Here is a 22,852-nt window from a genome sequence, read left to right on the forward strand (position 1 = left end):
GAGCCGAGCCCCCCCGTAGCAGCGTGTTTTCTTGAGCCTCGCCCACCGGCCAGCGGCGGCCGGGCCGGCCGGGGGTCACGGCTGGGCCGGGCCGGCGGGAGCGGGAGGCGGGCAGCGGGACGGGCCGGGGCGGGAGCGCTGGGCCGCCGGCGGCGCGGAGGCTCCTTTCAGAATAAGAGCGCTCGGGGAGGAGCGGGGCGGGGGCTGCCCCGGCACCGGCCCGGCCCCGCAGCTCCCGCGCTCCTCCCGCCGCCCCACCGCGGCCGGACCCCGCCGGGACTGGGGAGCCTGTGCCCGAGGGGGCAGGGGTAGCTTAGGCTGCTTCTGCAGGAGTCACCTGCCGTCTTCTCTGGTCCTCTGGGGATGCTGCATTCTTCCTGGGATCATGGGATCATAGAATCATGGAATGGCTTGGGTTGTAAGGATGTTAAAGATCATTTAGTTCCAGGCCTCCCCTGGAATTCAGAAGAAATTCTTCTTCAGAGAAAGCATTGTCAAGCATTGAAATGGACTACCCAAGGAGATGGTGGAGTCACCATCCCAGAGGTGTTCACAAAATGATTTGATGTAGCCCTTGCTGCCATGGTCTCTTTGAAGAGGTTGATGATCAGTCAAAGGTTGGATTTGATGCTCTTGGAGGTCTTTTCCAACCTAAGTGATTCTGTGTTTGTGTGACATTTCACTTAGATCATGTGGCTTAAAGCCTCGTCCAGTCTGAACTTGAGCACTTCCAGGGATGGGGCAGCCATAGCTTCTTGGGGTCCTCAAGCAGGATGGGCAGGATCAGAACTTGTCCTTCAGAGTCTAGGATTCTCATTTGATGGTGTGAAGGGGGAGGGCTGGCTGGAGTACTCAGCCCCATGTTCACCACCTTCCTGAGAAGGTCCCATGGATGAGGAAGGGTCAGGATCTCTTCATGGGGTCAGAAACCACAGCCACTTCTCTAGCCCCAGCATTCCTTCTGGCATTCCTGGTGGAGTCTCCTCACAACCATCCACTGGTTCACAGCTATCTGCAGCTGGAGACCAAGGGGCACAACCAGAGGAGGTGAGGTCCCCTGAAAAGCCAGACCCATGCCACAAAGAGAGCTGTTCCTTAATTATGACACTTGATGGGATGGGCACAAGTCCACAGGCAGTTCCTGAAGAATACTTGTGGTTGCCCCCCAACAGAAGGTTGAAAGGCAGGGTACACAAAAATGTGCAACTACTGACACCACAAAGAGCCAAGAGATTGGCAGATTTTTCAAATATAAGCCCTTTATTTTTTCTGCCAGCAATAATTTAAAAATAGTGTTTTCTGGAGAGCTTCTTTTCAGGAAACTGCGAAGATGAGTGCCATGAGAAAAGCATTACTTCAGAACATGTGATAGGGCTTCAGAACATGTGAAGGGCTTGGGGAGCTGCAGCTGTGCCTACAGTGTCAACCTCTGACTCTTTATGGTTGTATCGGAGGACATATGAGACAGGGGCACCCTGTCAGTATCCACAATCCACAATTTGAGTGCCAGAATCAAAGCCAGTGAGCAGTCAGAGCCAGGCCATCCAGCACATCTGCTGTGTGCAGACCTCCTCAGCCCATCATTCCTTCTACCACAGGGAGCCTCTACATGACTTTTGTTGTACCATGAAGCTGCAGAAGGCAGATAGAAGCTGGAGCTGGTTCCACTGCTGCCCTCTTTGCACTCTTCCATGCCAAGAGAACGCCCTCAGAGCTGCTCCTGATGCCCAGCACTGAGCCCACCTCACCATGTCCAGGCTGCCATCTTCCAGACTGTGTGATCAACAACTAATCCGCTCATTCCAGGTCCTGCACCACAAGCTGGTACAAACTCTCCTCTTCTGAGCCTTCATTCTGGTTGGATGGCAGACACTATTGCCTTCAGGTGATTAGCCACTCTTCTGCCATCCACGTAATTTTCCAGTGAGGTGATAGGCCAAGTAGATTGCTTCTGACTCATTGCCAGCCATCATGTATCCATGACAGCCTCTCTTCTTCAGGAAGCATCTGATTGGGCCAGAACCACAGATAAGAGTCCTTACTCACTTGATGTGATCCCCACACTAATGATAATCATAGGGGATAGTACTGCAACATATTCTAGGCCTTCAGGTAGTAACTACCTGCATTAATAATCCAGTTTTTCCTTTCATAATCATGAAAGGTGTGATGCCTAAGTCAGATGGTGACTTTACCCCACAGAACTGCTTTGCTGAGACATGAGGCTAAGGGAAGTGAGGATGCCACTGTAAAGCAGGGGAAAGTTGTGATATTGAGAGGACTCAGGTGGGAGGAGGTGTGATATTGGTGAGTGGCTGGTGCTGCAGAACTGTGTACCCCTCAGGGTATTACACTTGGTTCTGCTCCTTGATTTAGAAGACACAGAAATAGACTGCCAAGGTGCTGTTGCTGCTGCTCACCATCTCATATCAGGGGAAAGATCCACTGAGTCCTGAACATTCTTTTGGTCTTGATCATCCTCTCCCTACCAGCCAGAGCTGCAGAAGCAGCATGATTTGTCTGAAAGAGCCACTCTCTCACAGGCCTGACTGTGTGAAGGCCAAGCCCAATGGCAGTGTCCCCAGAAGGCTCCAACCAAGCCTTTGGGTACTTTGGGTAGTCAAACCAATGGGGTTGAATGTAGAGTGCCCTGGGGAGGCAGCTCAGTGTTTATAGGTGAGCCTGGGTGTGCAGCCCTGCTGTTCTGTAGGGTAGGTGGTGTAGCTGTAAGAGACCAAACAGAGGTAGTTCTCTGTCCTCCTTGACTCAGGCTTGAGGATAAAGTATCCAGCTCCTTCTTCTCTGTGGACAAGAGGATCTAGTCCACATGCCAGAAGATATTTTCATGGTTTCTGAGTCTGTAGAGCAGATTTCTTTCCAACGACCTCCTGCAAGACACTGTATTCAAAGCAGGGTTCTTGCTCTATAGGAGGATGTTGGCATCTTTGACCATGCTGAAGATCTACAGTTTTTTTACTTTGCTCTGATATTGTCTGTATTTATTGTCCAGAGCACTTGTAATGCAGCTGAGGCCCACAGGCAGCAAACAGGGGTTAGTTTTGGCATTCTGTGGTCCTACATATATTCCGTGGTCCTACAGGAATTCTGCCCCTAAGCAAAGATGGGCACATATGTCCTTCCAAGGAAAAACCATGCTATTTCTTGGCCCCAGCCCAGCAGGAGGAAGAGGATTGCCCGGAGCAGGGGAGGCCAGCAGTGGGAGCGCTGGAGCTGCGCTGAGGGTGCCGCTGTGCTCTCCCAACCAGGTGGCTCTGGGATGTGTGTCAGGGGAGGGCTGCTCGGGCTGGATGTGTCCCCAGCCAACCACCCCTGCTTCACCGGCTGAACTCGTCTCCTGTCATCCCAGATGGTGCTGTCGGGACGGGAAAAGGCATTGAGGACACGGCAGATGTGCTTTGAAAGTGTCACGGGGCACTCCCAGTAAGTGCCCCCTGGATAGAGGATTGCTTGTCAAGGACACAGCGAAATTATCCACTTCCACAAAGGATCCCCAGGGCTGTCTGTCTGTCCGTGCTTTCCCAGGGAACACTCTTCCCGCTGCTTTCCAGGTGTGGTTTCTGAGTAAGAAACCGCTCCAGCATGGCACAGCACAGCAGTGAGCCTGCCCAAGTGTGTTCATCATGCAGAGGACATCAGGAAGTACTGGGATAATGTTCCATCTTTAATCTTAAATCTGATATGTGGGGCCATATGGCATTATAGCAGTGGCATTAATTATGTGTTTATGTCATCTTTTTGGGATAATAATTCAAAGATGTTTGATGAACAGGTTCTCTAGTACACTTCCATAAATATCCCAAAGCTGCTTTCTTCATTCTTTTTAACACTATTTTCATCTTCATTCAACATGTTTTTGTGGCTGTGAATTGCTTCCTCTGATTTCAATGCAAGACGCTTCCTAACCTCTCTGAAGCCACTCATAATTCCAAGGAAAAACACTAAAATGGTGTTTTATCTCTTCCACCAAAGCCTGAAAGCCAAGAAATTTTGAACTTCATAAAACTGGGGACATAAATACATGTCTTGGGCACTATGTTGTTAAAAGCCTGAAAGGGGTTTTCAAGTTGCTATATTTTCTCATTTCCCCATTAAATAGAGGGCCTTATCTATCTATCTTGGTTCTCCTAAAAATGCTTGCAGAAGAAACATCAAGAGGGGTCCTTGAAAAGGGATTTGTTCTCAGAATGCCTTTAATTCTGTAGACTTTCATTTTTCTTAATATCTTTTTAACTCAAGTGCCTGAGGCTTCTTGCTTTCCTTGAGGATGATCCCAGTTCCCACCCCCCAGAAATCTCAGAGGTGCTCTTCAGCAGGTCAGAATTGAGAAAACTTATCTTTTTTGACAGCTTCATTTCAGCTTGATTTTTTTAAAGTTTGAATTAACTTGTGAAGACTATAAATTTTCTCATCTTTCTAAACCAGAAAAAAGCCCGGGGGGACTGGGGGGGGGGGGGGGGGTCTTTCGAGGAGGACATTTTCGGCAGGAACAAACTCGGAGCAGTTTTTGGATAGCAGACCAGGCCCTCGGAGGGGTCTCAGGCAATCGTTTTCCTGCCTCCAGGGCCAGGAGAGGTCTCTCGGCTCTGCGTGGCCAGGCCGGGGCTCCCCCGGGGCTCCCCCGGCTCGGTGTCGGCGGGCCGGGCCCGGGGCGCTCGGGCAGCAGAGGGCAGCAGAGCCGGCGCTGGGACCGGCCTGGTCCGGGGCCAGGCTGCTCGCAGTCCTGCTTTCTATTCCCCGCTCCTGCCTCCCGAGCTCCCTCCTCCTCCTCCCCCGGTCCCGCCCCGGCTCCCCGCCGGCCGCCGCTCCGAGCTCCGCCGGGCTGCACGGGCAGGGCGAGCGCACGGAGATGTGAGTCGGGCTCCGGGCAGGGGGCAACCCTGGGGGAGGGTGGGGGTCCTGGGGCTCAAACCTTTCCAGGGAGGAGGAGAGTAGCACAACGGGGCTGAGCTGCTGCGCTGGGCAGTGAGCTTGTCCCGGAGGAACACGGAGGGCGAGGGGGGAGATGCGCAGAATGAGAGATAAAAAATGTGAGTGCCAACTTTTGGAGGCATGAGTGGCTAGAGGGCTGCCCAGGAGACACTGGCAGGATTGCTCCACAGCAAACGGAGCTTGAGATCTTCAGATCCTGGCCAAGGATCCTAAACTAGTGATAACCCAAAACAACTCACTGGCCCGGGGTCAAGGGGGACCAAACTTCTCCTGTTTCTATAAGAATCAGCCTTAGAGCTTCTGGGGACATGCAGACCTTACTCAGGGAATTCACCCATGCTCCTCCACGCTGCTTCCTGGGTTAATGAATTTCTCTGTAGAGGCTAGTACAGTGGCTTGCTGGAACCTTGTTAGTGCTGGTGTCTTCATTTCAGCTGCCCTTCTTGTTCCTGAGTGATCCAAGCCAGGAGCTGGTCCTGCAACCAGGCTTCCTGTGTTTGCATTCCTCTGGACAGTGCACAAGTCAGTTGTGAAGTCTTCCCTGATTTTGAATGACCTAATTTTGTGCAATGTCATCGTTTATTTGTCGTGTTCACAGGCATGTTCCTTGTCTCCCATGGGCCTTCCTCTTTTTTGGAGTGATCAGTTCCAATCCTGTCCCAAGAGGTTCTCCCCTTTTTGGGGAGATCAGATCCCCCAATTATCCCAAGCCATATCCCAACGATAACACCAGCAGCTGGGATATCCAGGTCCCAAAAGGCTATGTGGTGAAGCTGACCTTCAGATACTTTGACCTGGAGCCATCTGAGTCCTGCTTCTACGACTATGTTAAGGTACGTGCACAGACTCCTGGGCCAGGGGGTGCCTGGAGATGGCAGCCCAGGGGCCACCAAGTGCAATGGCTCCTCATCCACCAGGCCTCCTCATCTGATGCTTCCCACAAAGGAAAGGGAAGGAGTTAAAGATAGAAATGGGAGGAACAAGCGCTGACAACTCATGGTTGGGTAATATCAGTGTGTGGAGCAGGCTCAATTTTTTGAGGCTGCACTGATTTCACCTTAACTTTGACAGATCAAAGCAGACAAGAAGGACTTGGGCAGATATTGTGGCCGGCTTGGGTCGACCACAGGCAATCACCCGGGAAGAAAGGAGTTTGTATCTAAGGGGAGAAAGATGCACCTGGAATTTCACTCTGATTTCTCCAATGAAGACAACGGCACAGTGATTCCCTACAGGGGCTTCCTGGCGTCCTACAGAGCTGTGGGTGAGTAGGAAATACCCTCGGCATGCAGAAGGAAAAGCCTGTGTGGCTCCAACCAATTTCCCTCCTTGCCAGGCAAATAGAGAAGCTTCAGGCAAGGATATGGATCTCTAAGTACTGTAGAGCAGGGAGGTTTAACACTTTCTTCCCCTTGCCCCTTGGCTTCCTGTGTCTTCAGATCTGGATGAATGTGATCCTAACAATGCTGCCGAGAACAATGAAAGGCCTCAATGCCAGCACTTCTGTCACAACTATGTGGGTGGCTACTTCTGTTCTTGCCGGATTGGCTACCAGCTTCAGAGTGACCAGCACTCCTGCAAAGGTAAGAGAAATTTTAAAAGATCAGAGGAGCAGGCGGGTTGGGAGAAGTGACTTAGGAAGCAGATGGCGGCGCTGCAGAAGGCACAGCCCCACGATGTGACCTGTCCTTTCCTCCTCTTCACAGTGGAGTGCAGCAGTGAGTTGTTCACGGAGGCCTCTGGGTACCTGAGCAGCCCCGAGTACCCACAGCCCTACCCCGAGTACCTCCGGTGTAACTACAGCATCCGTCTGCAGGAGGGCCTGTCCATCGCCCTCAGGTTCTTGGAACCCTTTGAGATTGATGATCACCAGCAAGTCCACTGTCCTTATGACCAGCTCAAGGTACTGAGATTAGCAAATTCTCCTCCCAAACCTGCTGCCAGACCCGGACAGGAGTGGTGGAGACATCACTATTCAGATGAGAAATATGGGATCAGCACAAGCAGAATGCTCAAGTATGAATGCCCCAGCACTGTCTCTCCCTCAGTGCATGTAATTGCCACTGTCCTGAGGTCAGAGGCTCTGGGTCATAGGCCCCTGTGAGTGAAGGAAAAAACCCCATCCTTCTTCCAGTTTAATTTCCCTTTGATTTAATCTCAGGGACTGATAGCTCTGATTCCCAGATAAGGGAGAAGCAGGGCTTGTGCTGGGTCAGTCTGCAGTTCTGATCTGTTAGTGAAGGCATCAGCAAAGGTGGGTCTGACAACCAGCCCTATTCACTATCACAGGCACTCTGGTAAATTTGCTCTGGGTCGAAACAGGCATTCTGAGGCAGAGAGGCATGTGTGTTTCTGTTTCTGTTCCTGTGATACATGTTCTCCTCATCAGATCCAAGCCCGAGGGAGAGAGATTGGTGAATTCTGTGGCAGGGAACCACCTGGCATCATTGAAACCAACAGCAATGAGGTGGATATACTCTTCCTCACCGATGACTCAGGGTTCAGCCGTGGCTGGAAGGTCCACTACACCTCAGAGAGTAAGGGATTTCTCCCCCAGAGGCAACCACAGCCCACAGACTCTGTTTGCTAATCCCAGCCTAACCTGTCCCACTGTCTCGCAGAAATACGGTGCCCACAGCCTGTCCCACGGGATCACTTCACCATCATCAGAGACCTGCAGCCTGTGTACCAATTTCAGGACTATGTTGTTGTCAGCTGCAAGACTGGCTATCACCTGATGGAGGTGAGATCCCTTCTCCACTCCCTTCAGCCGTATTCTCTTTTGTTTTCAGTTCGTGCCTTTCACTTTTGGTTGAACATCTCTGGAGATTTCACTCATGGCAACCTCTTGTCATTTCTGTTTCTTCTTTGCTTCTCTCAGCTTTTTCCAGTGGTTTCTCTTTTCTTAGCTCTCTTCCTTATGCAGTTACTCTTTCATGAAGCCCTGGTAGAAGATTAAAGACAAAGATCCCAGGAAAAGTTAGACAAAGTAGACAAAAACACCTCTTTGGAAGGATATGAAATCAGAATACAAAAGCCGAAGATGCTACCTGCCTCCCTTGCCATCCTATTGCCAGGGCTGGGTAGCACCTCTGACTCATTGTGGGTTTATAGCTGCTGGCTGCTGGCATCTTGGCCTGCTGTGAAGAATGTGTAGCGCGTGGCAATTACAGGATGGAGAGAAAAGAGGAGACAGCGACTGGAACAGACTGCAGAGGGGCAAATATTGGACAGCAGTGAAAAGATGGGCACACAGAATAATATTTAGATGTGGGGAAGGAATTAGAGGCTCTGTACAACCAACAGATGTTTTTCTCTCCCATGCAGGGTGACAAAAAGCTGATGTCCTTCACGGCTGTCTGCCAGGCTGATGGCACATGGCATCAACCCATGCCCCGCTGTGAAGGTGAGTGATCTGAGAACGGGAATAACATCCTCTGCTGTGGCTTTCCTGCTCCGGGAACGTGGGAAATTCAGCCTCTCTGACTCACTTAGTCCATAGCCTCATGGATGTGCTGTCTGGAAGGACCTATGAAGGTCCACCATTGATTCACATTTTTCTGCTTGCAAAAATTCAAATGTTTTTCCTCCCTTACAAAAATACCTAAATATCACTCCAAAATTACTATGATATTGCAATATCTAAAAGCAAAAGATCCTAATCTGGGATCTCTTTTGGGACAACCTCTCTTTGCCCACTGTCCTAACTGGTCCTTCACATCCTGGCCCCAATGCCCAGACTTGCAGTCAGTCTGCTGTTGATTCATGTTTTATTTTTTCCCCTTTGTTGTAGTTGTGAACTGTGGCAGCCCCAAAAACCTGACCAATGGTGCATTCAGCTACCTTAAGGAGCCTGCAAACGATGAGTACCAGTCGGTGATCGCATACCGGTGCAATGAGCCCTATTACCACATCGTCACCGGGACGGGCGGGGGTGAGTCCTGATCCCACCTGGGCACCACGGACACCTGTGCCTGGAAAGCCCTCCCACGTTTCCAATTAGAATTGGCTCTTCTTCCCAGGCTTAGGGCTCATGCTTGCCTCCTGTGAAGACTCTCCAGTCTTTTCTTGACCCTGCAGCATATCTCTGGAGTCTTTTTGTCTCAGCCTATTCCCACCCTGCTTCATTCCCAGAGCCCATCACATCCCTCTTCCATGCTCCCCTTAACTTTTGCCAAAGGTCTTATTCTCTCAGCTATAGTTGTGATTTTATTTTTTTTTTTTTCTAGTGGATTTCATTCTTTTCCTAGTGGATTGCATTCTTTTCTGGTGGATTGCATTCTTTCACTGAAATTCGAGGCATGGAGTCTGGGAATCACCAAAATTCACAAAACTCACTGCATCAGTCTGAGTTGCTACAGAGGCAAATAAATAAACACACACTCTGCTCCAGTGCAGTGCTGTTTAGCTCTTTGGAATATTGTTCAGCTGCAGAGATATCTAAGAGCTAAATAACATACTTGCAGAAAAACTATTTTAATGCAGCACCTCAGAAAACTTAAGTCATCATTCTAAACCATTCACATGCCTTCTTTTTACACCTGAGACATTGCTTGATGACGCAGGACCTTTGATTCCAAGAACAGCATAAGAAGTTCATTATTTCCTTGCCTTGGTTGCTCATTTAGCCTCCACAAGGAAAAAAAAATTAATCTGAATCAGTTCCTGGATACAGTTACCAGCATAGATGCACGGTTGTGCTGGAGAGAGGTGACATGCTACTCAAGAGTTCTTTAAGTTGATACTAATGTTGAATTTGATTATTCTTGCATCTGAGTTTAACTCTTTCATATAGATTCAGAGATCAGTCTCATCAGAAGAAAAATGAGGAGCAAGCAAATATCAGCTGCAGCCAAATTCTGGTGTGGAGTCATCCTAATTTAATCAATTTTAAAAGACAACAGCAAACACTTTCTCAGAAGCATTTACTTCAGCATTAAGACAAATTGTACAAAAATTATTTTTAGTCGCCAGCACAAACTTTCTAAGAAAAGCAAGAGTGTTGGAGGTAGTAGAGTTTGTGTTGAGAGGTGACATGTGAAGTTTAGCTGACCTGCAACTTAGGCTCAGAAATAGATACCTATCATGTACAGCACCTGACTCATCTGGTTCCCATTTCTGGGACAAACCACCTTGTCCTACTCTGCAAACTACCGATACCAGAAGTTTGAATCTAAAACCCATGCTTTTACTACTTCTCTCTCTTCTTTGGGCTAAATAAGGTCAAACAGTGCTCTGTACACCTGTGGACCCAGTGAAGATAAGACTTCAAGCAGATGGCCCTTCAACGTTTTCTTCTATAGTGCCTGCTTTACTGCTTTACTGCAGCTTTACTGCTCCCCTGGAACTGAGGTCCTGCTTCAAAATGTACAGACAGAAACATCTCACACTCTACCACAGGCAGCTTCTCCCAGGAAAGATGCTTTGGAATGGAAGGGCTAAGGAACCTCTTGAAAATATTCTATTCTATTCTATTCTATTCTATTCTATTCTATTCTATTCTATTCTATTCTATTCTATTCTATTCTATTCTATTCCATTCCATTCCATTCCATTCCATTCTATTTTCTCACCCCATGCCTGCAGGCCTGGGTCTCATTCCCTTCCCTCTCATCCTACAGAAAGATTCACCTGTTCTCCTGAGGGAACCTGGCTGGATCAAGATGGCCAGAAGAGAATTCCATCCTGCTTGCCAGGTCAGTAAAAACTCTGACTTCACCTGGTATTTTCTGACTCATGCTTACAATCAGTACAAAAGTGGGACAGCATGCAGGTAGGGGGGTGAGAATAGCGGTATCTGGCAGGGAAAAGGTAAAACTGTCCAGAAAGCCAAAATAAAGTGAAATCAAACAGTGATGGTGAGGAAAGAGAGAGAAAAGCCAGGACAACAGAGGGTAGGTGTCATGTTCTTGTGTTTCTCCACAGTGTGTGGGAAGCCAATCCATCCCGTTGTTGAAGTCCAGCGGATCTTGGGTGGCAAAGCAGCAAAGAGAGGCAATTTTCCTTGGCAGGCTCTGACTGGCATCAATGGACGAGGGGGTGGTGCCCTCCTGGGCGATCGCTGGATCCTGACTGCTGCCCACACCATCTTCCCCAAAGGAGGAGTACAGAACAATGTGAGCCTGGAGCAGCTGGCAGAGGAGGCTGACATTTTCCTCGGCCACACCAACGTAGACGAGCTCCACAAGATGGGTAACCACCCTGTGCGCAGGATCTTTGTCCACCCGGATTTCAACCCTAAAGATGAGCACAACTTCAACGGGGACATAGCCCTGCTGGAGCTGAAAAACCCAGTAACCCTGGGCCCTACACTGCTGCCCATCTGTCTCCCAGATGCCACCAACACCTCGTTCTACGCCCACGGGCACATGGGCTACGTGAGCGGCTTTGGTGTGGACAAGAACCGCATCTCGAGCGATTTGAAGTACGTGAGCCTACCAGCAGTGGCTCAAGAGAAGTGTCAGAGTTGGCTAGACAGTAATAAGAAAGGTATCCCTATGGTTTTCTCTGAGAACATGTTCTGTGCTGGCTTCCTGGAAGGCAAGAAGGATACCTGCCAGGGGGACAGCGGGAGTGTCCTCACGGTGTTGGACAGGGAAAGCGGTCGCTGGGTGGCTACCGGCATCGTTTCGTGGGGAATCGGCTGTGGCACGGGCTACGGCTTCTACACCAAGATCCTCAGCTATCTGGACTGGATCAATGGGATAGTAAAGGAGGACAGGCCCTAGGTATTGCTGTCCTACTACCTGAAGCACCATTAGCATATCAATTTCCACACACAGCAAATCATAGCCAAAGCTTTTCATGATGTCCCAAAGGTTTTTCAAAAGCACAAAGCATGTAACCTTCATCATGAGCACTTCTGAAAGCTGCCATCCTGTTTGGTTGTACATTGGCAGCTTGGGAGACACCTTTGTGGGTGTTCTGGCTCATACAAATCATATAACCAGATGAAGCCTTAATTGTCTCAGGAAATCTCATGGCAGCAAACATGTTAAGGTTTGAAATGCTGATGATATCATGAGACTACTGCAGTCTACTTTGTACTCTCTTTTGTGGGAAGGTTGCAGGGGAGAAGACTTCCTTGAAGGATGGGGTAGCTTCTGCTGAGTACAGTGTGCGTAAGCCCATTGGCATCAGTAAGAGTCTGAATATTAAAATACTTGCTGAATAAACCAGGTCTTTCACGTTTTTTTGTCTATGTTTTTAACAACTGAATACTTTTCAGCACTGGAAGCAACTTTTGTGCAAGATTGACCTGGACTTTTGGACTTTGTATAGGGATTGCTTTACCTACCACTAAAGTGTTTCCAGTTCTGCAATGGCATATGGCAGCTGCTTATCTGTCCCAAAACTATCATTAGATTACACGGCCTGAAATCCCAGGTGGCTTCAAGGGAGGCAAAAATAACTTGCCTGTGTGATGCCACATTCCAAAACCAGGAAAGGCAACAACCAATCTCATGGAGAAGGGAGCTCAGGAAACTTTACTGATCAGAAGTGGAGGATGGATTTTTTTTTTTTATACTATATGAAATAAAGCTTTAGCTGCAGGACAGCAGCTCTAAAATGATGCTCATTCAGAGTAAAGCCAACCTCTCTTGTGTTGTGGGTATTCTCTGGAGTTGTCTTCTTAACTACTTTTTCTACTGCAAAATGCCCTACTGTGTTCTTATGAGTGACTGAGAGAAACAAGATATAAGATACTTGGTTACTAGTCCAACAATCCAATAATGTTTTGCTTGTTACACAAAACTGAAGGTGCTTCATGTCTTGGTTTCAAAAGACAGGTGTCTGCTAAGGAAGGCAGGAGACTCCCCTAAAATGGAAAATGTAAGCCCCCTCCCTCTGAGTTGCTATAAAATTTTAAATTTAGGGGCTCTCTGGCAAAAAATATGGGAGCAGAATAACAGTTCTTTACTAGGGAAGAAAATAAAAAGATAAAATAAACAATGCAGTAAACTAAAACAACACTGACAGAGTCAGAGCACAACCTAACACCCTGTTGGTCAGGATGTTGGTAGCAGTCCAATTTGGATTGTGGCTGCAGCTCTCCTGGAGTGTCAGGTGTGGTTCTGTTGGAGCAGAGATCCTCTAGAAAGGGTGTAGTCTTCCTCTGAAGATCCAGTGGAAGAAGCAGCTGTTTCTCTGGGAAATCCAGTAGAGAAGCCATGCTGGTGTTCCAGAATCTCCAGGTTATATCTGGGTAGGAATGCTTGGCTCCTCCCTCCGTGGAGAGCATCTCACAATGGGATGTTATAGTTCTTATCAGTCATGCAGTGACATTCAATAGCCATTATCAGCAGATGTCTCCCCTGAGAGAGGATTGGATGTGGAAGAGATGAGGAAAACTGCTCACTTAAGAGAAGACCACTGCCACACAGATGGCAAATAAAATAGAATTTGCGTGGCAATCCAGGACACTTCAGCTGGGTGCAGGATTCCATATCAAATCTCCCAAGAGCTGTACACATCCTCCTCACCATTTCTTAAACTCCTATGAAAACTTAGGCGGGAAGAAGATGTCTCTGTTCAATCCACTGCTGACAGTGGGGCTAACTTCAGAGCTTCAGGGAAAGTTTTTGAGATCTGGGAACAGTCTGTTGTGGCACATTTCCAGTGCTGACCCACATGCTAGGAAAAAGCCCAGCTGGAAATTAAAGTATCTGAATACAGCAGTAAGATATCCCCTCTTAGCTTTCTCCTCCTCAAGCTGAACAAACCCAGTCTTTCAGTATGTGCCATCTGTACCAGGTCCCTCATCATCTCAGTGGAAGGAGTCTGTGAATGATATAGGACTTTTCAGAGCAGAAAATACCTCTAAGACATGTCAGGAAATATTTGTTCCCTAAATCAAGAGAATGCAGTGTTTTGGGAGAAAAATCAAGCTTTATTTATTTTCTAAATTAAAAAAGCCTGAGGACAGGTGAATGAAATTCTTTTGAATGTTTGTTCTCTGCAGCTTAATTCAGAAGTCTGAATCCTCATTGCTGGTAATGGTTGATGAGTGAGATGAAACCATCTCAGAAGAATTTTATAAAGACTCTGGTAGAGAGTGAGGTACTACAAGTTCCAGCTCGATGAAAGCTAGCAGTGTCAGAATATGATTAGACATTTGATTTAGGGAGTTTCAAGGAAAGCCAGGTCTAGACTGAGAAGAAGAAAGGCATTACAGACACAATAGCACATTGCACAAAAGGCAGTTTGGACATTCTTTAATGCTGTTAGATATTCTGAACTGGTCAGGAAATATATAAATTAGAAACCAGGCTCTGAACCTTCCATGGGAACCAACCATTATTCTCTCTCATCTTCATTGAAACCTCCCTGTCAGGTTTCAATGGGGCACAGCTAGGTCTATTCCAAGTGAGAAAAAATAGGACAGAATAAAATGAAAGGAAGCAGAAAAAGTCTCTTTTATTCAGAATAATGTCTTCTTTTTACACTACTATGAGTGGAAGAAGGAGAATTTCCCTTCCCAGACGTGATGACAGTGGGAGAAGCAGGTCCATACCCCTGGCTCTCCGCTCAGCCTAGACAGGATGAGTTACAATGTGTTACATATTGCCCATTGGATACACAGAGTGCGCAGTGTCACAGCCCGCCCAGACATGCAGCCCTCACGTTTGGAAAGGGTGGCGGTGCTGAGAGGATCAGCAGCTATTCCTGCCAGGCTTCCTCGCCCTCGTGCTGGCGCATGGTCTCTGTGATCCAGTCCAGGTACCGCACCACCTTGGTGTAGAGGCCAAAGGTGCCACACTTTGGCCCCCAGGAGATGAGCCCCGCCACATAGTACCGGGTGGCATTCAGAGGGTCCTGGATGGCATAGGCTCCACCACTGTCCCCCTGGCAGCTGTCCTTGCCACCGCCAGCACAGATCATATTGTCCGTGAATACGTAAACGACGGAGCCATCGAAGCCGTCTGGTTTCACAGACCGGCACTTGTCCATGCTCACCACAGGAATCTGGGCCTTCAAAAGATCAGCAGGGAGCTTTCCTTTCTCCCTCCTGCCCCATCCAGCAATGTAGCCCAGAGTCCCTTCTTCCAGCTCGTATTCAGGAGATTTACCAGGAAGGCAGATGGGTGAGATGTCTGGACCCATCTTCACGGGATTCCTCAGCTTCAACAGCGCAATATCATTATCAAAATCGACCCTGCTTTCTGCAGGCTCCTCCTTCCAACCAGGATGAATGAAAGAAGCTTCTGGGATAAGCTTTTCAGCTTCCTGCATCAGGAAATCTCTACGAACATTGATTACCCCAGCATACATGGTGGGCTTGTCATACCCCTCCAGCACGTGAGCTGCAGTCATCACCCATCTGTCAGAGATGAGCACTCCACTGGCTCTGGGGTTATTGAAATACACCTGCCACGGAAAGTTCCCCTTTTCTGCACGGGTGCCTCCAAAAATCCTCCCTGTGTCTTGGATGGGATTGCTAGGCACCCCACAGACTAGAAAGAAGAGAAAGAAAAATGGGAGAAAGACAAGATGGGAGAATTAGCAGTTACAAACTGGGAGTTCTTTAGTACTGCTAAAAAGCCCACAGTCCCCTCCTTCCTGTGTCCTCTGAATAACTTTGGAATCTGATTAACCATGTTTATATTTTATGCCACAGACTTTGCAAATAGTATTTATAGAGAAATCAAAGAAAATTCTAGAAAAAATACTATCAACACTCAATTTAGATTTAAAATGCTCATTCTCAAATTCAGTTTTCTGGAAAGCAGCTGTCACCTTGACAGTGTTAGGTATATCAAAGCTCACAATTTATTCACCTTCTAGTTTTTTTTCTTTGCTGAATTATGCTCTTTAGATGAAGTCTTTGAAAAAATACTTACTTCTTATAAATATGACACTGCTCTTTAAATATGTATCTTTTTGGTTTGGTTGGGGTTTTTTGTTGTTGATTTTTTTTGTGGTGGTAGTGTTTTTTTGTTGCCTTTTTTTGTTTGGTTGGTTTTAGTTTTGTTTTTTGTGAACTCCAGATACTCACAGGTTAAGAGTTCAGGTTTGTCACTGATGTTTTACCATTTTGCCTCTCCATTCTATAAGTATGTAAAATCTTAAGCAGTAGGGGATCTTATCTGTGGGTCTTCTGAGTGCAAAGATGCTCCATGTTTTTTTGAGCAAAATGCTCAGTAACATTTTGGAGAATGTTAATAATAAGGATATAAATAAGACTGGTCATTCTGACATTGCTAGGAAACTGATTTCTTATCACACTGTCTTGTTTGCATTGAATCCTTAGTTAGAAAATCAGAGATTAAGGGACTATAGCCAGCAGATAGCTTCTAATTTGCGTGAAGCAGAATTTGTTAAAGAATTTCACATAATCATGGGAAGATTTATGCTGGAAGGTACTTCTCAGTGCCTTTAGCTCAACCTATTCCTGCCTAACTGCCTTCCCCCTGCCTTCTAACTCCAAAACCAGGCTACTCAGGGGCTTTGACAGGTAACTTCTGCTCATCTCCCAGGGTAGTGATTAGCCAGCCTCTCTGGACAGCAGTTCCAGGGCTCTGGGGGAGCATTTTTCCTTAGATACAATCAGAATTTTCTTTGTTGCAACCTGAGCCTATCATTGCCTTTTATTGCTGTGTCTCACTGAGAAGAATTTCGCTTCATGTTCTTTGTAGCCTCCTCTTGGGTAGTAAATTCCCTGAGCTTTATCTTTGAGTTTGCCTTTCTTACTGTGTACTTGTATAACCCAAACCACTGTCTAAGCTGTGATTGGACTTTTAAGAGAGTTGAATCTCCTCCACCTGGATCTTGTACTTTGCCAGTGAGGATCTGGGGCTTTGAAGGGGTGAACAGGCATCATGTACAGCTAGGGCAAGTCATGCTGCCTCCTCTACGAGGGTAAACTGAGCAGTACACAGGGTTTGAAATTCTCTCTATCAGCTAGAAGTTAAGAAAAGAAAAATACAGAGATGAAAGAAGCAGTGTCCTTCATATGCTGCATGCACATAGAGTATTTGGTAGTACCTGGGACACATTTTGGTAGCTTTGTTCCCATCCCTTCATTGACCCATTCTCCACTGGCTGAGCACCGATATACCGCTGGGAAAACATGAGAGAAAAAAGAATTCCATAAGCACACAGTCAGGATAAACACAGGGTAAATAACCCTAATGTACATGATATATCAACCTTCTTATTTCCAAAGCAAGCACAGCTTGGTAAACATCGCTGTTATCTCCCTACCAGGGTGCTTCTATGCCTTTTTGGGAGAAACCTCATTTAACAGATTTCTTGAGTCCCTTACTTTTCTACCAGAACTCTGTGTTACATGTGACAAAAACCTGCATGGTTCACTCACAAGGCAAACAGAGAGAGGACTTGCTAATGAATTTAAGGTCAACAGCCCAGGCATTGTTGGATTGTATATAAACACAGAGGCCACACTAAACTACTGCCTGCAACCCCACACCAGTCTTGACCTGATAGCACAAAATCTCAGCCCCATGACAGTGCCAGAAGCACTTCTTGGGCCTTTAACCCAAGGAATATGACTGTGCAGCAGAGGCAATGCTCACCATGCCCTTTGTTTTCCAGGGTGTAGTAGGGTGCCTCACACTCATAGCGGACAGCAGCTGTGTACAGAGGCTCCTGGAGCTCAGAGATGTATGAGGCTTGGGCATTGTCAACATTAGGGGGATCACCACAGTTCACAGCTGTAGAGAACAGAAAGAATCAAACACAATCAAAGGAGCACCCTCACTCAACAATGTGATTATTTTGTATGACAGGGAACAACTCAGCTTCTCTAATCCCTGTACAGTCATGGGAGCTCACTTTCTCTGTCCCTTCAGCATGCTCACATCCCAGTATTTCAGCATCCTCCTAATCTGGACATACAGTGGATCTAGAGCCTAAACACTGATTCCAATTCCCTTCCCACAATACAGACACAGGTCACTTACGAACACAGCTCAAGTGGGAGTTGCTCCATTCACCATTTTCCTCACAGCTGGAGACAAAACTTGTGATGCTATCTCGTTGCTAGGAAATAAAACATATGATCCATGTAAGTCTCTGGACATGAAATACATCTGACACAGGTGCTCTAGGGGAGGGGCCTCAAAATGCTGCAGTGGCTGGAAGAGGATTCCTCTTACTACTGCTATGTTGAAAACCTTGGGTTCCCAAAAGTACTCAGGACCCCTGATGGGAATGGCCTCCAGATGTTGCTGAGCAGGCCAGAGAGGACATATGGTTTTTTATTTCACTTACAGTCACAATTTCGTAGCCTTCCACACAGGTCACCTTCACAATGTCCTTTAAGATATATCTGTCCTTCTTTGGGTCAAGAACAGAGTTGGAGATGACACTCATGGGACAAGTTACAGCTTTGAAAAGATAGATGGAAATCAGTGGTGAACTGGTTCGAGATTCAGTCTTCTTCCAGCTCCCAAGCTCTTTCTCCCCAGTGATGTTTTTCCCCCAGTAAGCAGGCATACCCTTTCTCAGTACCAGCAGCTGTGAACATGTTAACATGTCGTTGTGCCACAAATTTGACCTGGGACAAATCCTGTCCCTAACTCATCAGCAGTGACCACATTCCCAAGGGTGTACTCACGGTCCCCATAGTAGCGTATTTTCCAGCCTCTGTGTTGTATGCCCTGGTCTGTCTGGAAGATTATGTCAAGAATGTTGTTCCTGGTTTTGATTTCAGAAGGACCTGGGAATTTGCTGCCACAATAGGGACCAAAACGCTGTTTTCCAGAGACAATCTGTGAAAATGCCAAACAAGATTAAATGAGAAATGCCAAATGTATTGAGAGAGCAATTAAAACACACACTCAATGCATACATATTCAAATGTATTCCCACAAACTCCAAAAAACAACATAACTGAAAATAAAGTTAAGCAGCACCAAAGTGTTCTGAATATGAGGAGATGGATGGGAGACAGAGCACCCTGACCCCTAAGCTCCCTGGGCTGCACACCTACAGTGAGGCTGTCGTGGCAGATCCCGTTGGAGTCGGCGGGCTCCAGGTCGAAGTCGCCGCTGCGAATGCTCAGCACCACGGAGTAGCCCGGGCTCAGAGCCACTCGGTAGTCACAGTGAGAGTTCTCCGGGTACTGGCTGGGATAGTTGGGGCTGGCAATCTCTCCTGTTGGCTCGGTGAAGACATTCCCACTGCAGTTCACTAGGATTGAGGAAGGAACACGAGTAGGATTCAGAAAGGATGCCCATGTGTGCACATGACAAGCTCTCCCTCTCCTACTACATTCCTAGTATGCTCAGCTACCTGCAATAACCATGGCACAACATTGTACCTAGCCCATGAACTGAAGCTAGGGCCACTCTCTGTCCAGTTAGCCAGGGAGATTTAGGCTTCCTTTCCTCATTCTCAGGTTCTCATATTACACTCCTTTCAACATGCACCGTTTGTGATCTTGCAACTTTTTGGTTCAAGCCAAGCAGGCCCTTGGTGATTTTTTTTGTCCTTATGGAACTTCCCTGTTTTGTCAGAGATTTAAAGATTCATAGCTAGCAGTAGAAGGGTTTCCATCATAGTCTTTAAAGAAGGTCATTCAGTAGTTTCTTAATTCTCCTGACACAGAAATAGAAATAGAATTGTTAAGAATATATTAATAGAAATTCCTCAAACCACTGTCTACTGCAGCTCAGATTTGCACTGGGATAGGTTTTTTCTCCCAAAATATACCTGTCACAAATGGCTGAGAAGATTGATAAAGTCTTCCAAGTGCAATATCTCACTTGGTCTAAATGAATTCTTGCTATTGATCACAGGTCTTGCACATCTCTTACCTCCACAAGTTTTGTTATCTTCATAGAGGAAATAATCTGGTGGACAGCTGCAGAAGTAACCTCCAATATAATTATTACAGTAATGACTGCAGGGTACATCCACAAAATCCATGCACTCATCCAAGTCTGCAAGTGTGAAAAGATGAATCAGCCAAATTAGGAGAGGGCCCTGAGGGAAGGAGATATTGAAGCAAGCACTAGTGAACAACAAGGAAAAGTATTTATACTGGCCATACTGGAATGCAGCTCTCTCTGCTAGGATCTCTTTAAATAAGGCATTTCTGTAAGAAAAACCCTTCCTGTCACCTTTCCTCCCAGCCTGGAAACTACAGAGATTCAGAGGAGGCTGTTTTAACCTTACCCACTGCCACGTAGTAGGCAGCAAAACCAGTGAAACGCTCCTCATTGGAAAAGTCTGATTGGAATCTCATAGTGAGGCTGTTGTAAGGGACACGAAATTCCTCCACAATCCTGGAGCCAGGGGCATGAGGTTTCTTCTGCCCACAAAGCACGCCTTCGACATAGCCACCAGACAGGATCTGCAGAAGAATTCAGAGACAGCTCACCTCACTACTGCAACATCTGGAATTACCAGCACTTGAGTCTTTCAGCTTTTAGTGCTCAGGTGCAGCCAAGTGGAGCCCCTGGACAGCCAGTTTCATGATGTTCATAAGACACTGGAAGAGTGTTCCTCCTACTGTCTTCCTAGTGAAATACTTGCCTTAATTTCTCAGATACAAATTAATCCACAGTGTTTGCTGTTAACATCTCTTCTTCAGACCCACTTGTCAAAAAAAAAAAATCACCAAAATGCTATTTCAAAGCAGTAAAACCAACCGTGACAGTCCACAGAGCAGCCTAACAGGCTCATTGGTTTGCTGCAAAAGGACACAGGTTACTACAGAGCACACTCAACCTCCTGTCCCACCTTGGTCCTCCTCAAAGGTGTCCTGGTGCTGCACTTGACCTTACTGCCCCTGTTCACACTGAGCTAAGGCAGGACAGGATGGTCGTGTTTCTGTCTGTTTGTGTGGAAGTGCTTGGTCTTCTGTGCCTTGTGGGACAACATAGAGCACAGCTGGCTCTAAGAAATCTGTGGTGCATGGATCATAAAAAAACTGTGGTGCAAGGGACCACAGCACCTCATCTGAGTGGCCACTGTCCCTACACAGATAGATTGTTTTTAACCTCCATCCTTTCCAATCAATTTCTGTTTGCAATAAATCATCTGTGTCCACTCATCGATTCCAAATAATTTCAGGCACAGACAACTCTTCCCCTAAGAAAATGGTCTTTTTACACCTAGACTTCAATGGCAAGGAATATGCACTGCCACACAGAGATGTGTCAGTGATGGCTAAGAAGACTTTTCCTAAGAATATGGAGAAACATGGGATGGGGGGCAGAAATGGGACACTCAGTTGGCAGCTAACACTCATGTAGTTATAAAACAAACTTGAGCTGATTTCATGGCTGCTAGTGGAGACACAACCAGCCATTTGGACTTCTTGGAGCTCAGAACAGGAAGGCTGTGCATAACTCCTCTCCCAGCTCTGAGCTGTGTGCACAGCTTTGCTGTTCTGTGCTCTAAGCTGCCTTCTTGTCTTTTTCTCACTCAAGGACACAGACAGTACCTTCACAAAGTCGTATTCGCAGTCCTGTGATGGTTCAAGATCCAGATGTGTGAAATAGAGGTGAATGCCATATCCCAAAGGGACCTGGATGTGCCAGGTTTCGTTGGCATAATTGGGATACGCCTGAGGATAATTGGGTGACAAGATCTCTCCATACATGGAAGCTGCCTCAGCCCAGACAGGGAGACAGAAGAGGATCAGGGACCTGAGGAAAGAGAAGGGAAGGTGATATGGCAGCAGTGTTCTCCATTTTCATGTGTGCACAGCCCCAGTGAACAGCCAGACTTTGGCTGCACATGGCATGCAGCAGAGCTCCTGGCTCCCGAGTTTCAAAGGCCAGCGCTGTGGCTGTATGGGGCTTGTCCTTCTCCTGCAGCTTTTCACACAGGGGTACAACCTCAGTCGTCCTCTCTGCTTGTCTCAGCCTCTGTAGGATCTGGTAAAGCTGCAGGAACTGAACACAGGGATCATAAGTGCTCTTCCTTACTCATTGCCCTGCTCTGGAGGCTATTTGGGCTATAGATACATTCAGATTTAAAAATCAATAGAGTCTTATAGGGCAAGCACATGATTTATAGAATACAATTACTAATAAACCTTCAGGTTTAATAACTCACCACATCTTGGAAAAGCAGTTCTTCCTTTCTGAAAACCTTCAGGAATTGGACTTTGGAGTTATGCTCTGGGACAAAAAACTGTGATTGGTTAATGTTGCCTGTATGTTTGTGTGTCTGCTAAGCAGGTTGAAAACCCTAAACCCCCACCCTGGAGAGACTAGGTTAAGGTTTTTCCTGAAAAGCAAGTTTATATCTCTGGCCCTTCCTGCACAGAGCAAACCCAAGCATCAAGAAGGGAGGCTGAGATCCATAAGGACAGAATCTCTCTCTTGATACTCACCAGTGCTCTCCCTTTGTGATCACCAGTGAATCCAGACAGCACGCTGGTGCACAGCAAGTTAAGACAGAGAACACATCCCCCAGGAGTACCCAGTCCGTTCTTCCCAGCACCTCAAAAATCATGCTAAGACCTTGGAAGAACCTTGTCCTCACTCTTCTAGCTGTCAGAAAACGACACTGGGGAATATCCTCCTCTCTCATTTATAATGCCTGCAAAATTTACCTTTTCTCCATAGTTCACGTCTGGTTTCCTTGTCTCTTCTCTTTTCTTTCTCTGCTTTTTCTTCCTGTGCACACCCTCCTTCAAACGCACCCAAAGCCGAGTTTTGGGAAGGGAGCTCTAATTCTCAATATCGCAGCACCCTCTATCTGTGGGATGCGGCTTCCCAGCCCTCCCTCTAGCGTGAGATGCTGGCTCCGAAAGCTCTCGGCAGGAAGGGGAATTCCAGAAAGACTTGCACAATCCTCTTGGCTGAACTTGCCGTAGGGAGCGAACCAGTCTGGCTGTATTTTCGGGAAATCAGGTGACTTTGGGGAAAAGGGAGGGGAATAGAGTTTTCGACTGCCTTCCCTGTCTTCTTCGTTCCCCTCC

General features: G+C 47.2%; 2 protein-coding genes across 4 annotated transcripts; one reads left to right on the forward strand and one right to left on the reverse strand.

The window, feature by feature from the left end:
• Positions 1-3,320: 3,320 nt before the first annotated feature.
• C1R (complement C1r) lies at positions 3,321-12,106 on the forward strand. Of its 3 annotated transcripts, none has more exons than XM_054269770.1 (11): positions 3,321-3,441; positions 5,549-5,783; positions 6,022-6,214; positions 6,390-6,533; positions 6,657-6,853; positions 7,340-7,487; positions 7,572-7,693; positions 8,278-8,356; positions 8,744-8,884; positions 10,572-10,646; positions 10,876-12,106. In XM_054269770.1, exons 1-11 carry the CDS (start codon positions 3,368-3,370, stop codon positions 11,676-11,678), a joined length of 2,211 nt encoding a protein of 736 aa, XP_054125745.1. In that variant the 5' UTR covers positions 3,321-3,367; the 3' UTR covers positions 11,679-12,106. The 3 variants fall into 3 exon arrangements, with proteins under 3 accessions (XP_054125745.1, XP_054125744.1, XP_054125743.1); XM_054269769.1 differs by lacking the exon at positions 3,321-3,441 and adding an exon at positions 4,832-4,869; XM_054269768.1 differs by lacking the exon at positions 3,321-3,441 and having other exon boundaries at positions 5,032-5,783.
• A 2,295-nt stretch (positions 12,107-14,401) lies between these two features.
• On the reverse strand, positions 14,402-22,575 carry C1S (complement C1s). Its single transcript, XM_054269883.1, has 12 exons — positions 22,484-22,575; positions 21,982-22,046; positions 21,365-21,569; positions 20,092-20,269; positions 19,731-19,856; positions 18,905-19,104; positions 18,530-18,683; positions 18,184-18,299; positions 17,874-17,952; positions 17,487-17,624; positions 16,936-17,010; positions 14,402-15,404 (listed from the first exon to the last, which is right to left on the reverse strand). The coding sequence occupies exons 2-12, from the start codon at positions 21,984-21,986 to the stop codon at positions 14,611-14,613; spliced, it is 2,070 nt and encodes a 689-aa protein (XP_054125858.1). The 5' UTR covers positions 21,987-22,046; positions 22,484-22,575; the 3' UTR covers positions 14,402-14,610.
• Between the last annotated feature and the right edge of the window lie 277 nt (positions 22,576-22,852).

The sequence above is a fragment of the Melozone crissalis genome, unplaced genomic scaffold (genome assembly GCF_028551555.1).
Source record: "Melozone crissalis strain CALT ecotype California unplaced genomic scaffold, PUWL_Pcris_2 ptg000008l_1, whole genome shotgun sequence".
NCBI classification, from domain to species: domain Eukaryota; kingdom Metazoa; phylum Chordata; class Aves; order Passeriformes; family Passerellidae; genus Melozone; species Melozone crissalis.